Source organism: Macrotis lagotis, chromosome 2 (assembly GCF_037893015.1).
Source record: "Macrotis lagotis isolate mMagLag1 chromosome 2, bilby.v1.9.chrom.fasta, whole genome shotgun sequence".
Taxonomy (NCBI): domain Eukaryota; kingdom Metazoa; phylum Chordata; class Mammalia; order Peramelemorphia; family Peramelidae; genus Macrotis; species Macrotis lagotis.
The window spans coordinates 135,158,071-135,174,683 of NC_133659.1; the positions used below are offsets into that span (position 1 = coordinate 135,158,071).

Below are 16,613 nucleotides of genomic sequence, written 5' to 3' on the forward strand. Positions count from 1 at the left end.
TTCTAAATAAAACACAAAATTCTTGAATCAATATTCCAGTTGATGGTGTTCAGGAGAAACACATGCAGTTAAAAATTGAGAATCCACACCAACACTTCATTGCTAACAATGAGCTAATCAAAAGCATCTTTGTTCCTGGTTAAGTATTGTACATTTTTCCTGCACTAAAAGTCATGCTTCACTGCATAGTCCACATATAAAACTCAGGCTACTTATGTAGCAGTCAAGTGTGGCATTATGTAATATTCATGTATACATTTAAAGTGATACCTTCCGAGTACTACTGCCTCTGAATGAAAACATTTCTTGACCTGCAAGGATCACTGCAAAATTGTATGGAAAGTTAATAAATGCTGTTATAATGCTGCTCTGGGAACATTCATTTCTCTCTGGCAAAGTCATCAGTTTTGCTAAGTTCCTTGTAATTCATAATGTAAATAAAAACAGACAAATATTTTAGGCTGACTTATGAAGCCGATGAAATTTTCAGCCTACTTCAATTCCTTGGCTAGGCACTGAGCCAATGATTAGAACTCTGGACTAGAAGCAAGAAAGACTTGAATTCAAATTTTGTCTCTTAACTTCACTTGGTATCGGTTTCTTGATATGTAAAATGGGGATAATGAAAGTTCCTATCTCACAAGGATCAAATGGAAAAATACATATATATATAGCACTTTACAAACCTTAAAGATCTATTTAAATGTCAGCCATTTTTCAAAAATAATAAAAATCCATTCATAACCCTTCTAATGATAGTAACAATATTCTTATTATAGCTGATCATCATAGACTTTAAGCAGTTCTGTGATCCAACAAATAGTCCAAAACACTTACTTTACAGATGAGGAAGTTTAAATGACTTTTCCAAGGTCACAATAGTAAGCATAGAGAGGAAATCTGAACCCAGTTTCTCCTGTTGTCTTTATTCCCCTCCTCCCCCTTTTTTTCCTAAAAACAGTACATGTTCATTCTGATTTACCATTACGCTAATTATAACCCTCAAAGAGTAGTATACAGGACCCATTCTATTAAAAAAAAAAAAAGGCATCTTTGGGAATGGCCTAAAGGGATCTGGCCTTGTTAAGACTAATTATGGCTTCCAAATATAACATTTAATGTCTCAAGGTACTACACAACCTTTTATCAGATAGTACTATTCTGGCAAACCTAAAATTAATGGGCAAAACAGCCATCTAAATACATTGGAATTTATTTTTAGTTTGCTGACTAATTTTATTACATGACTGTGAATGGAGGTTGAAATCCTCATCCATTGTCCTGCATTAAAATATAACATTCTGACAACAATTCAAAAAGTTAATTATTATTCTGGAGTTAAATTCTGCAAGTCCTGTAAACAATTCTCCTGATGGAGACTTCCAGAATTTTACCACCTTTGTTGGTGTTTGTCTACAAAGAAGCTAAGCACTGAGATAGCTACTCCATTGCTCTCCTTTACAGGATCAGAAATACTCCATTCCAAAAGTCACAGAAGTAAAAACTGGGAACCGCCTCTGAATAAACAGCAACAGAAAATCCTCGAGAGCAATTCCTTCTCTTTTTTTGACACCTCTTTGCCCCAAACACCCAAGAAAACTCTTTGAAGTGGGAGAGTAAATATTATCATTTGATAGTACTTGGACCCAACAGAGCAAACACGATTGCATTGTGTTACATTGTGAGAGCCCTGTTGGCCATTCACAACACATCACCACTGTCGGGGTTGCTATGGCAGAACCCAATGTGTATTAACACTCAATCAGTTCTGGAGCCCCAGGATGCCTCTTCTGGACTATTCCCCCTTAATCTTTCCGCACAATATACAACGCTATTAAAACCAGACAACTAACTTCAGGATATAAGATTCTGGGAGAAGGATATGAACCGGCAAGGAGAAACACCGATTCCTGACTGATATTTGCTTTCACAGCCTTCGTGGGTTTATTTGTTTGTTTTAAATCTTCAGGAAGGAAACCGGATTCCACATATTGGGGGGGGGGGGCTGGATGGTGCGGCCACGTGGGGATGGAAAAAAGAAAGGATGAGAGAGGAAGTGCCATCAGCATATTCTTATGTCTGTCACAGAGCAGACACCGGTGCTGGGTCCGCTAGCCATGCTTGCCTCCGGGCCAAGCAGAGGACCTGAGAGAAAGGTGTAACGTGAGAGGAGGTCCGGGAGGGAGGGCCGCTTAGAGCCCCTGCTGGCTCTGAGAACCCGGGCCCCGGGGCGTCCTTGTGGGAGAGAGAAGTTCAGCTCTGCTGGACAGGCCTGGGGAGGTGAGAAGGGGGCTGAACGGCTGCCGGTGCGGGAAAGCTGGCCAGTGGAGAAGCAGCATTCGGGGCCGCCCCCTGAGCGGCCGCAGCAGCCTGTGCCCCCCGAGGAAATGCCCGGGGCCCCCGCCCCCAGCCCCGGCCCCGGGCCCCCGGGCAGGAGAGGCTTACCTTGCTGGAGCCCGGGCCCGGGAGCAGCAGCTTCAGGATCTGCCTCTTCAGCTCCACCAGGCGGGCGCTGCAGTTCTCGCACCAGACGCCGCGGTCCGAGCCCGGCGAGGAGCCGCCCCCGCTGCCCGAGCCCGGGGAGCCGGTGCCGAAGCCCGGCGAGCCGCCCAGGGAGCCGGGCGAGCTGGTGCCGATGCCGGGCGAGGCCGGGCCCGGGGAGCCCGCGAAGGAGCTCGGGGACGAGGTGCCCGAGCCGGGCGACGGGGTCCCGGACGAGCCCAGCGCCGAGCCGGCGCCCTCCGGGGCGGGCCGGCTCCCCGCCCGGGACTCCTCATAGGCTTTCCTGTACCAGCTCTCGGGGGAGAAGGGGGCGGCGGTCTTGGTGGGGGAGCAGACCTCGTTCACCTGGAGGGGGGCAGAGACGCGAGGTTTAAGCGGATGCATGGACGGCTGGCTCCCGCGTGCCCGGCTCTGCACTAGTGGGAGTGGGGGGCACGCGTGTGCGTGGATGCAGGAATGCAGGGATGCAGGGATGGAGGGATGCAGGATGCCTCTCAGGATCCCGTCAGGGCCAGACACCGCTGCCGCTCGCGGCCAAGTGCTCCCTCCATCCGTCTCCTTAATTGTCCTTAGGTGAATGCCCACAGCCCGTGCGCAGGCTACCCGGGAGACCTGCGCCCCTGCACCAGGTTACCCCGGGAGTCTGCAAACACCGTGGATGGCGCGTGGAAAGCCGCCAAGAGGGGCACGAAAGGACTTAGGCAATGGAGACATCCCCACGCCCCCGCCCATTTTATCAGCATCTGGCTCAGCCGGGTCCCCCCCTCCTTGCACCTCCCCCACCCAGGGCCACGGACCCACGCGTGAGGTCCCCGGAGCCCTTGTCTTAAGAGGGGGCAAAAAACCCCGAATTAGGGAACTTCGGACTTAATCCTACTCGATTTATTATTCATTCAAGCGGAAGCGCCAAGGTTCCCCAGTCAGTCCCAGGTTTAAGTCAAAGGCTAACACAGCGGGAGAGAAATGATTCGAGACATCCCAAAACGCCGAAATTCGGCTTAACTCCGCTGGAACAGGCAGCGGTACTGCAAAAGTTATAGGGGGAAGGACGCTGTTAAAATCCCCTTCCAGCCACGCAGCCTTGCTGCTCGTTTGCCCCCTCACTCCTCCTGGGCTCCCCAGTTGACCTGCACCCACAGATCCCCCTGCTCCGGCATCAGAGAAAGGCAAAGCAGGAACGCTTAGGATGTTAACATGCAGCTTAATAAGGTTAACCTGTTTGTATCATTTGTTCCATGTCAGCTTACAGAGAGACAGCGACGGAGCATGGGCTGGGGGGTTGGGGGGGGGGGGGTTAAAATCCTAGACACAGATGGTTCTGAGCCAGAGGCACGCTATTGCTGCCAACTTACCCCGTATTTTCTGCTCCTGGTTGTGACTGCGATCCTGTCTTTATTTCCAGCCACGGAATTCATGGTGACTTTGCCCCCAAAAAAGACACCGTCGAAAATGTTCCACCAATGTTACATCCAAAGAGAAAAATCTTCAAACCTAGAAAAGGTTCACCGATGGTATGGGGGTGTATGCATGCTCTCCCCTAAAATTCAAGATTTCTTCATTGAAAAAAAAAATGAAATGAAAGGTCACTGGCCTCAGAAGTGAGACCACCAATTTCCAGCCTAAGCTGGGATGGGTGGTTTTATAGTCTCTTCCCTCTCTTCAAATCATTTTTTTCCCCCTCTGAGAGCTCTTCGGTTTCCTTCACTTATTTTCCCAGAACCGGTAACATCCAGATAATTAGCATTTCTCCCAGCCCCGCAAACACAGTTTTCCTCTGCAACTGAAATTAAAAAAAAAATGCACACATGCACAACACACACGTACGCTGCAGAAAAGGTAAAAAAGCAGAGAGGTTCTCTGCCTCGCCTCGAAGCAGGGACTTCTCTCTCCCTCCCTCCTTCCCTCCCTCCCTCTGCTGAGTGGTGTTGTGGGAACTTGTTTCCTTCAGCAAGGTTTGCAACTGAGTTAAAAGAAATCCTCCAAAAATATAAGGCTCCTGCGTTGGGGAGGAGCCTGGGAGACTCCCAGAGCCAATATCCTTCTCCCCATTTGTTCCTGACAGTTTAGCGAGGAGGCTCTCGCTGGAGGAAGCTTCCCCGGTCCTCGGAGGAGCTGCGGAGCCAGGGTGAGCCAGAGAGCCTCAGAGAACACTCCATGGCAGCCCGGGGGAAGGCACGTTCCGCCGCCGCTGCAGCTGCTGCTGCTGCCACCCAGAGCAGCGGTGGCACGGGTCCATTGTACCTTGCAGCATTTCTGAGTGGCATGGAGAGCTGCTGGGGCTGGTTGGCTTCTCTGTTTATTCCTTTCAGGGGATGGAAGAGAGAAGGGGAGAGAAAGGGAACTCTTGGGCCTCCCCTCCCGAGAAGTTCCTGGGGGTGCTGGGGGGGGGGGCGGCTAAGGAAGCCCCAGGTCTCCAGCGTGAAGCTGCAGCGGAGCAGGGCAGGGAGCCATCTCCCCGCTTCTTCTCCCCCTCCCGGCTTTCGGTTCTTGCTTTGAAACCCGGGCTTGCTTGGGGATCCGGCCACCGACCTGCCCGGCCCTCCCCGGCCGCCCTTTGTTCTCTCGGAGCTTCCCTAGGAACCTCGTCAAAAAGGATGGATTTCCCTAATAATTGTTCCGCTTACACCTTGGGTAGCGATTCCTCCCGCTCCTCCCCTTTGCTCCCCGCCCACCACACCTACCCACCCGGCACCCCAACCTCAAGGACCAGCCTAGCTCGCACTTCCCCGCCTCCCTCACCTCTCACCCCGAGCTGACCTAGCCAAAGTGTGGCAGGTGACACTCGGGGAGCTGGGAGAAAATAAAAACGCTGGGCATCTTGGCCCCGAGACACCTACAGTGCCCCCCCAATATACATGGCCTGTCAGGGGATCCAAATTCTCCCTTCCCCTCTCATTCCTCCCCTGACGCAGGTGCCCCTGGGGGCAGGATGCTGGCATATGCCGGGCCTCCACACGTGGCTACTGGGGGTGTCATTTTTAATTTCCTGGGAGCGACATTTCTTCTGGTGAGCTGGCAGGTCTGTTTTGTTGTGACCTTTAATTAACACACTGCTAGACGCCTCTCGCAGGGTCTGCGGTGCCCGGATCACGGGTGGTGTAATGGCATCCCTGCGCCTGGAGATTAGGACTGAGGGATGGGGCGGGGGGAGCAAAAGGGTCAACAGAATTCGTGCCTAGATGGCTCAACTGCTTGCTGCCCCTCAGGGTTTGGGATGAGGTGCTGGAGTGGGGGAGAGATGGAAGGGGGAAGGGAGGTGTTGGGCTCCAGGGGGAGAGGAAAACAGCCTGGGCATCCCTCTGAGCGGGAAGCTTGCACAGTCACCTAAGCAAGAGAAGTCATTAAGCGCCTTCTAGAAACTGTGCTAAGCAATGAGGATACAAAGGGGGGGGGGGTTACCCTCAAAGAGCTCACAGTCTGATGGAATCAAAATGAAGACATCCAGGGCTAAGTGGAAGTTTCCACCACATTTCTTTCTCTAATAAGAAAGAGATCAAATCCAAAGAGGGCCTTAGGGAGGCAGGTACATGCTCAGGGTATCTTATCCTCTCATTGAAAGCACGCAACACACCTTCAGCTGCATTTGTATTCCACCAAAGGAGCTGCAAGAAAGATCATTGCCATTAGTGACGCGTTGCTTATCAACCGAAATGCAGCACATCTGTACTCCCAAGAAGAAATGGCCGAGTTGATAAAGGGGAATCGGGGAGGGGGAGCCAACTTGCAGATTTGTCAAGCTGCGTCTGATTCGCATCTTCAAGTAGCCGCCGCTGGAGTCTTTGGTGGGCTGGGAGCTCCCTCTATTGTTCAAAGCCTGTAATGGAACCCCTTAAACTGACACTAATTTGGGATTTGGGGAGCTGTTTGGTTTTTGCCTTTTGTAAATTACAACAGCTTTCCAACGAGTTATTTTCCATGTTCTTCTCCTTTTTTCCATTTTTTATTTTTTTAATCGATTCTTGCTGTCTCGTGGAGTCATTAGTTTTCACAAGCCCCAGCCTATTCTTCAAGAAATTATTTTCTTCAATTAACTGCATTATAATTGGGATAGTTGAAGGGTGGAATAGTGTTTGCTGAGCCAGACAAAAATCTCTCCGAACTCATTATCTTCTTTTTCTTCATGGACCGATGGAATTGCAACCAAATCCTTCAACAGGGATGCACAGTAATATATGGAATGTACAAAAATTGTGTTTCTTCCTGCACTAGGATACTAAAAGTGTCACTTCTCAAATGGACAATTTGAGTGAAGCAAAACTAACTTCCCACGCTATATCAGACATTAAACTAGCTGGGTGAACTTGGGCAAGTTCTAAAACTCTCTAGGCCTCCATTCTTTATTTGGGGAAATGAGGAGCTTGAACCAGTGGAAATCAGATCGGTGGTTTCTTTCAGTTATGACTCTATGAGCCTATAATCTCTATTATACAGGATAATTATGCTTACTTCTTTCTAAGTACTTTTTACTTCATGTAGAATGTAATTTCTTGGCTAAGCTCACCAAAAAAAGGAAAATAATCAATGTTGGAGAAGATGAGGGAAAATTGGGACATTCATACACTGTTAGTGAGGTTGTGGACTGATCTAGCCAGCCTGGAGCACAATTTGGAACTATGCCCAAAGAACACTAAAACTATGCATAACTTTTGATCCAGCAAACACTCCTAGATCTATATCCAAAGAAATCAGAAAAAAACAGGAAAAGTTCCACATGTTCAAAACTATTTGGAGCACCTCTTTGTACTGACAAAGAACTGGAAATTGAGGGAATCCCAACAATTGGGGAATGGTCAAAGCAGTTGTGAGATATGAATATGATAGAATACTATTGTTCTGTAAGAAATCATAAGCAGTTTATGGGAAGTATGGAAAGATTTGAATGAGTCAATGCTGAGTGAAGTGAGCAGAAGCAAGAGAACATTGTATACATTAACAACAGCATTGTGAAATGATCAGCTGTGATGGATGCAGCTCCTCTCAGCAGTTCAGTGATCATGAACAATCCTGATAAAACTGTTATGGAAAATATCATCCACATCCAGAGGGGAAAAACTGTGAAGTCTGAATGCAAAGCAAAGCATACTATGTTCACTTTTTAAACTTTTATTTTTTCTTTTTTACTCATGGTTCCCCCCCCCTTAGTTGTAATTCCTCTTTCACAATATGATTAATATGGAAATAAGTTAAATATGATTGTATGTGTACAACTTTTATCAGATTGTTTGCTGCCATGGAGAGAGGGGGAGGAAAGGGGGGTAGAAAAATGTGGAACTCATAAACTTGCTAATGAATGTTGAATGTTGAAAACCACCTTTGCATGTAATTGGAAAAATTAAATTTTATAAAAAGAATATATGCTATTGGGGCAGCAGTCAATCCAGAACCGGGTCAGAAGGCAGAAAGAATTGAGTTCAAATTTCACCTCAGACAGTGACTAGCTGTGAGATCTTGAATACATTTCTCTCTTTTTTAAAATTTTATTTATTGAAGGAATGGGGTTAAGTGACTTACTTCAAGGTCACACAGGCAATTATTAAGTGTCTGAGGTCAGATATGAACTCAAGTCCTCTTGACTCCAGAGTACTCTATCCACTGTGCCACCTAGCTGCCCCTTGAATACATTTCTTAATCTTTCTCAACCTCAATTTCCTCAACTGTAAAATGGAAGTATTAGTGATACCAGCCTCCCAGAATTGGTGTGAGGATCAAGTGATATCACTTTTGTAAAGTTCTTAGAACAGTGCCCAGGACATGTTAAACACTATATAAATTTAGCTATTATTATTTTGGGAATCAAGGAGTATTTTTTTGTATCTTCAAACCTAGCATACCTTTCACAGAATAGACACTTTTAAAATTCTTGTTACATTGAACAGAATTGAACAATCTCATATAAGTCACTAACTAAATGACCAGTCACTTAAAATTTAGGACCCTCAGTGGGTAATAAAAACATTTTCCTTCAGGATTGTTGTATCAAATCAACTAACATATTCAAAGTACTTTGCAAAGTTTTACAAGTATTATCTCATTTTATTCTTACAACAACCCTTTGAAGTTGGTTCTATTATGGATTTCCATTTTACAATTGAGGAAGCTGAGGAAGATAGCAGTTAAATAACTTGTCCAGGATCACACAACTAGCAAGTGTCTGAAGTAGAGCTTGGATTCAGATCCTCCTAACTCCAGATCCAATAATCAATCCACTGTGCTGCCTGTCTATATGAATATGAACTATTGTTTTTTGTGAACTATTATTATAATATCATCTGCAATTAAGGATTTAGGATCTTAAGATTTAGAACTGGAAAAAATATCAGAAACTATCTAATCCAGCACCCTTATTTTACAGATAAGGAACTCAAAACCCAAGAAATTGTGTCTCACAGCTAATGAGTCACAAGACCAAAGTCTTCCAACATCAGACACAGTACTCTTGCTGCACCACAGGTTGCCTATCTACAATCTAAGAATAACTATCACCTGTATTACCCTAATTCACCCCCCATCCATTGCTGAAGCATTCCATGCACTCTACTCATTTCACTTATTAGTTATATGAATAGGGGCAGGGCCCCTTCACCTGTTTCCTCATCTGTAAAATGAAATTCACAGTACTTATGATACCTGCCTCACAGAGTTCTTGTGATATTCCAATAAGATGATATATGTAAAAGCCTTTTGTAAGCTTTAAAGTGCCATACAAATGTCAGTTGTTATTATTGGACTTTTTTTTTTAAAGAGGACTTTGTTTCCCCAATGCAAACTACAGGATTAAATAGCTCTGAATCTCCATCTGGGAGATATGTGTCATTGGGTACTTTGGATTTTAAGATGGGAATTGTTTTTGAACATGCAAAATGAAAATCAAAATTCAACTCTTAGTTGCTAAAGAGAATGCAGAATGCAAGGACAGATACCTTCTCTTTAATAGTTTTTTCTTTTCAAGTAATTTCCATATTAGTTCAAGCAACAGCACGCCAACGGAGCCAGGCGTGTGTATGTGCCAGAGGCGGCTGCTTCTCCTTGAAAGATAATTAAAGCTGCTTACACTGTCCATGTGGTGTCTTGATGAATATGCAGGCAATATTTGCATATGATCTACTGGTGTTCTCCAGACCATATGATCATCTGGTGGCCTGCCAAGGAGTTATTAGCAAACTGATAACTGTTTAATGTTGTATCCTCAATCCCTATTGTAACACAGAGTAGGGTGGCTATACTTCAGACTGAGGAGGGCTTCTTAATCCCCAACTGTTATTTCAGCCATTAATTACTTTCTCTCCACAAATTCTTTTCACACAGAATTCTTCATGTTAGTTCAAAGTTGACCACTCAGGGGATGGGAAAAGTGTGGAAAGGGAAAGATTTTTTACCAAAAATTTTGGTGGGGGTAAGAGTGGGGGGGTGGGCAGATTTATTCTTTTTGGAAAACAATGTCAGAAGAACAAATGCTCAGAGCAGCATCTGCTGGGACATCTCTGACCCAAGGATATATGTGCTGGAAACTCTCTAGTCTTGAAAGTGCATGATAACTATGTGAAATTATAGCTCTGTAGGATAGTTAGCTTCAGAGGTTAGCTAGAACAACCAAACAGTAGAACTAAACTTCATTTGTAACCAATATTGTGTTGCCATTGGTGTAAAGAAGTTTCCATAACACCTTCCACCCTTTACCAAAATACATAATGCTGAATTTTACCAGGCCTAAAATGAGTCAGTCTTGACACAGATAAAAAAAAATAATAATGCCCATTTGACCAAAGTTTGACATAAACAAGAAAAGGAGAAAGAAACAAAAATTGTAGTGTCCTTAAAAAGGGCCTCTGGCAATAGATCTTAAAAATCCCAGAGAAAAGCTATAGAAACTCATTTGTCTTCCCCCCACCCCCTGAAATGACTGCTTTTTCCCTCCTGAGCTGCCAAACCTTCCTCTGTGCCTCCATTAATGAAGCTTTCCCAACTCTCCCTTGATCCCACCTGCTACACCTGACCTAGCATCACAAATCTCCATCTGCTGTGGAAATCCTCAGTTATAATCTCCTTCTCTTGGGTTCAAGCACTATGATCTGGGGGCATTTGACTGTTCTAACGCTTGGACTGGAAATTGAACTGAAATAGATATGTGTGAGGATGTACTGGTGCAAACTGGTGGCATGTGACCTTTAAAAAAGAAAAGGGTATCTGCTATAAGATTGTCTAAAGGGCCCTTTGGAGGACTTGGGGCCCTGAGGGAAAGGAGAGGAAGAATGGCATGGTGAATGGATCAGGGATTTATTTATGAGAGAAAATCTTTGATCAAGGAGATAGAGGCATCAGGCACTACTTTTTTTGTTCTTTTTTTCCCCTCCCTTTCTTTTTAAATCTCAGAAATTAAATTAAAAGCTTTATTTGAAAACAACTGACACAAGTATCAGGGAATTCAAGAGTTATAGTTTCTATAGCAACATTCACATAGTCATTCCTCTACTATTAAATAAATGAAATCAAGTGTTTCTATTGCCCTTGACATTCATCCATGTGCTCTACAATCCCTTTATTAGTTTGTCATTCCCAAATGACACAAAGTCATCACTTTGTAGGTAGTACCTCCACACACATAGATCCTGAATTTACAGGTACTCTGCTCAGACTGCTACCCTCTGAGCTGCTTTTCTCAACAGGGTGAATTGTAATCCTAATCACTATTCAAGGGTTAGTGAACTTTCCATTGCCAATTACACCTGAATCATGGGAATCTGAAGAAAATATTTTTAAAAAACAGAACATCTTCCAAACAGAAGAGTAGAGTTGGGTTAGGAAATGGATGGAACATACAATGTATGATACTAAAAATTCTTTTTCTAAGGACCCAAATCTGACATCAATTTCCTAGCAAAATTAGGCAAACATTAAGAAAAGGAGAAGAAAAACCATAGAGGTACAAATAATAATAAAAGCAAAAGCAAGAAGCTTCCTGATCTTACAGTCAGTATTTATTAAGACCTAGTATGTGCCAGTGACTCTGCTAAACACTAGAGATAAAAAGATGAAAAACCCTCTCTGCCCTCAAGGAGTTCACAATCTAATGGGAGGGGAATGGGGAAGCAAACAAACTATATACAGGATAAATAGAAAATAATTAGGAGAGGAAGGTACAAGAATTAAAGGGATAGGGAAAGCCTTCTTTTAGAAAGTGAGATTTTAATTAATTATTAGAGAAATGCAAATTAAAGCTTCTCTGAGGTACCACCTCACACCTCTCAGACTGGCCAATATGACCAGAAAGGATAATGATCATTGTTGGAAAGGTTGTGGGAAATCTGGGACACTAATGCATTGTTGGTGGAGATGTGAACTCATCCAACCTTTCTGGAGAGAAATTTGGAACTATGCCCAAAGGGCAAGAAAAATGAGCATACCCTTTGATCCAGCAATACCACTACTGGGTCTATACCCTAAAGAGATGATGAAAAAGGGTGAAAACATCACTTGTACAAAAATATTCATAGCAGCCCTGTTTGTGGTGGCAAAGAACTGGAAATTAAGTGAATGTCTTTCAGTTGGGGAATGAATGGCTTATCAAACTGTGGTGTATGTATGTCGTGGAACACTATTGTTTTATTAGAAACCAGGAGGGATGGGAATTCAGGGAAGCCTGGAGGGATTTGCATGAACTGATGCTGAGTGAGATGACCAGAACCAGAAAAACACTGTACACCCTAACAGCAACATGGGGGTGATGATCAACCTTGATGGACTTGCTCGTTCCATCAGTGCAACAATCAGGGACAATTTTGGGCTGTTTGCAATGGAGAATACCATCTGTATCCAGAGAAAGAACTGTGGAGTTTGAACAAAGTTCAGGGACTATTCCCTTTAATTTAAAAAAAACAGATACCTTATTGTCTGATCTTGTTATCTCTTATACTTTTTGTTTCTTCCTTAAGGATATGATTTCTCTCTCATCACATTCAATTTGGATCAATGTACAACATGGAAACAAAGTAAAGACTGACAGATTGCTTTCTGTGGGGGGGGGTGAGGGGAGGGAAGTAAGATTGAGAGAAAAATTGTAAAACTCAAATAAAATCTTTAATAAAAGAAAAAAAAACTTAAAAAAGAAAGTGGGGTTTTAGTTGGGACTTGAAGGAAGCCAAGGAAACGAGTTTGTTCTTTAAAAAACATCTTGCTTAACCACCCTGGATTATCTTTGTAGCAGTCATATAATTAATAGATGAAGGGGACCCATTAAAGACTGTTGTCTTGACTTTGGTCAAGCTTTTATTTTTTACATCTTATGTAAAAAAAATCACAGAATCAATTTCATTTGAGTTAGAGATGAATATCTCATGGATTGAAAGCAAAATGAGAGAATTTAAATAACAAACCCCAAAGAGCAAACCAGCAGCTGTCCAGTTTGAGAAGGGTAGTGGGGAAGACTCAGGGGACCAATTTGCTCTTAGTGATTGTTTTTTTTTTTGTTTAAACCTTTGAGAAAGAGTAAACATACTGAACCACAAAGCTAGTTGTATCTTTGTCCTACCCCCATCTGATTATAAGCTCCTTGAGAGCATGGTCATAAAGTACTTATATTAATCCTTGTGACCCAGAATAGAGCCTTGAAAATTATTGGCATTGGGGCAGCTAGGTGGTAGTGGATACAGCACTGGCCCTGGAGTCAGGAGGACCTGAGTTCAAATCTGACCTCAGACACTTAATAATTGCCTAGCTGTATGACCTTGGGAAGTCACTAAACCCCATTGCCTTAAATAAAAATTTGGGTTAAAGTGTGGAGTTTAAAACTTCATCCTTCAAAGATCTGTGACATCAATATGAATACCCACTATCCTGGTATGGATTCCCTTAGTAGATGACTTCATAACTTATGATGGGAAAAATTTGTCACCCCTCTAGTAATAGTTTTGCTCATCATCATTATTGTTATAAACAGCTAAGATTTATATAGTACTTGCTATGTACCACACTAGTAATATGAAAAAGTTCATGGGAGAATAAATTTAAAATACTGTTCTCAATTCCAGATCTTTTGACTAGAAAGACAGATTCACTGGTTGAACATAGGTAAATAAAGGACAAGGATATCTTATTTATGAGTAAAAAAGAAAAACGTTTGGACAGAGAGAAGCTATCAAAACTATCAATGGCCAAAAAAATCATAATCCTCAATATATACCATGGAAACAATGTAAAGACTGACAAATTGCCTTCTGTGGAGGGTAGGGGGAGGAAAGTAAGATTAGGAGAAAAATTATAAAACTCAAAATAAAATCTTTAATAAAAAAAAGACAAAAAAAACAAAAAAAAAATCATAATCAAGTCCATTTCTAGTTGTCAGAAGCATAGAAAATAATTTAGTGTTCCAAGAGAATAAAACCAAGAATGGAAGTGCCTATTAAAGACAGGGAAATAAAAGCAAACTTTCAAGAAACCAAAAATGATTTAAAGATTTAACAGATCATGTGAACATCTACCCAACATGTCAATGAAATACATGTCCATCCTTGATAAATTTTAAAAGTGATAAGAAGCAAGTCTTAGAAATATCATCACAGGAATCAATCCAGCACTGGTATGGAATATCCTTATTTAGCGCTTAGATTTTCAAAGTGATTTGAACTCACTAATTATCTATTTCTTCTAATACGACTGTTGGGGAGATCAGAGTAATTAACTCCACTGATGAGGAAACTAAAAACAAAAAAGAGATTCATTGAGACACCCAACCTCACAGAGCAAGTTAAAATGGCAGATATAAGGCTAGAATCCCAAACCACTAATTGTGGCTTGTATATATTTATTCATTTATTGTCACTCATAAATCACAGTCATCCAAGGCTTCTATAGTTACAAGGACCAGGTTTCATTTTTGGAACTTATGTCTCCATCTTTTATTCTGAGGAAACCTTCAAAATAAAGCTAGATATAAGTTCACATTTAAGTTTTCTCAAATATTACTAGTGTGGTACATAACAGAGCCCCCAACTCCTTTGTAGAAATTTGATCCATAAGAATTGGGTATGATATAGCCTTTATTTTACTTGCCACAGAAAATGCATGAGAAACACATAGGAACACAAATATAACATACTGAAACATAAAGGCACAAATAGGGAAAGCTATTTATGATCACAAAGATTTGGATGTTTCCTCCAACAATTGCTACCCATCCATGCCAACTAATCCCATGTCCTCCCACAAGTTTAACCCAAGACAGCAACCTACCAAACTGAGGACTTTTCCTCTTTTCCCTCCACATCTCAAGGATACTGTGGAGCAATCATCTCTATCTGTCTATAGCTGTCATCTTTGTCACATGACAAAATATTTCCTTGAAATTTGTTTCTTCTGTTCTGTGCTATGCAAAAAGGAGTATACATTCCCTTGACCAAAGAGTGAATGAACAGGACAATCCCTGCTATTATATCCTTCAATTATATTGAATTATTTTAATGTATGGTTAAGAGACAAGCTTGTTCAAAAAGAGCCTTTAAAGTGGGATTTTGCTCTCTCAAATGTTTTTTATGATCAACAAACAATAAGCACAGTTGGATCTTGTATCTTTCAGCCAGTTACAAAATGGTAAATAGGTGGTCTACTGTTTAATGTCATTTAATGAAATTATTCCCTCTAAATACCCTTATTTCATGAGAATGCTCTCAAACTATGTTATAGTTGAGTCTCATAAATTTGTTCTATAAAAAGGAAAGTATGCATATTGTTCTAAATTTTTTATGTTCTCTCCAGCTAACATTATGGATCAGTCTCTCCACATCTTCAAAATTGTAGCACCTCCACCAAGGATCTCCTTTATCTATATTTAATCTATTCTAGCAACTTTTTCTAACTTTGTTGTCTTTAGGGCCTTTAAACCTGCCATAAGCACATTTAAAAATGTGATGTTAGAATCCAAGTGTGGTGGCTTCATTAATTTTGATGATGAAAACAGGTCATTAGAATAATCTTTGCAGATCCTTTCCATTTTTCTTCCGTTTATTTTCCTCCTTCTATGTTCTTACTTAAATGTCCTTGGGACAACTTTGCTTAATTAGATCATTCGTCCTGCTTTTTTGAAGTAGATTTTATTCTCTACTGTTTCTTTTTTGCTTTATGAGACAGATTTGTTCAAAGTCATCCTCTATCCTTCCATGTATGATTTTACAAAGGAGTTTATATTCTAAACTACTGTTGCCTTTTTAGCATTACTTAGCATTATTTGACAAAGAAATTAAGTGTTTATTGATTTTGGTACTTTCTGGGCTCTTTTTGTCTTCTCATTGTTGGAACTGATTTACATTAGTTAACTCCTGTATAAAACTGTCATAGTCAGTGATGATGAATTTTCTCTTCTCCATTTCCCATTTTTTATTGTCAATTGTTTGTTTAAATAATTCAAGAATAAGTTTTTTTCAATTGTATGTCACATATTTTCCTCACTTTTCTAGCTTTTTTTACTAAGATTGATCTTTGTTCTAACAAATCAGAGATGTGTCAGAAAAAAAGAGAAAAAGAGGGAGGGAAGAAGGAAAGAATGAAGAAAGGAAGGAAGAACATTTGTTAAATGCTTACTATGTACAAAGCCACTAGGCTTTGTACATAGTAGAAAAGCAAGACAATCTCTGAAGTCAAGATGTTCCCATTCTAAATAGAGGAAAAAACAAACATATACAGTAGTTTTCAACTGGAAATCAGAAGGTAATATAATATTCTTTAATGTTATTTCCATTAAGAAAATCTTATGGTTTCAGATGTTCAACCGCTGACAACATCAAGGACTGTGGTGCTTGCTGAAGAAGCAAGGACTACACCTTCAGAGGCATTTACTTGACTTCATTTTCACAAGTGTTACTTTCCCAAAGGCTGGAAGCAGGGAGGTGGGAAGGGCCACCGAAAGGCAGAGTGCTGATGTTCCCAAGACTCTTGGTGGCAATTGATGACTGACCAGGATCAATGGGGAGCATTCTCCATAAGAGTTCCACATCTCAATAATGATTGAAGGGACAAGCTAAAGTCAAAGCTAATGGCATTTAGGCTCAGGAGTTCTAGGTTGTCTCTACAATGATCTGAGGGAAAGTAGTCAAGATGGTTTGACCAATATAGTACATACCATC

At 42.0% G+C, this 16,613-nt stretch overlaps 1 protein-coding gene across 1 annotated transcript in view; it reads right to left on the reverse strand.

Annotated features, from left to right (window-relative positions):
- Positions 1–5,083, reverse strand: part of KIF26B (kinesin family member 26B) — a 624,587-nt gene extending 619,504 nt beyond the window's left edge. Inside the window, exons 1-2 of the mRNA XM_074222850.1 lie at positions 3,855–5,083; positions 2,446–2,847 (exon numbers count right to left, since the gene is read on the reverse strand). Coding sequence (XP_074078951.1) covers positions 2,446–2,847; positions 3,855–3,917 — 465 coding nt within the window. The 5' untranslated portion in view covers positions 3,918–5,083. The remainder of the gene's footprint in view (positions 1–2,445; positions 2,848–3,854) is intronic.
- Positions 5,084–16,613: the final 11,530 nt, after the last annotated feature.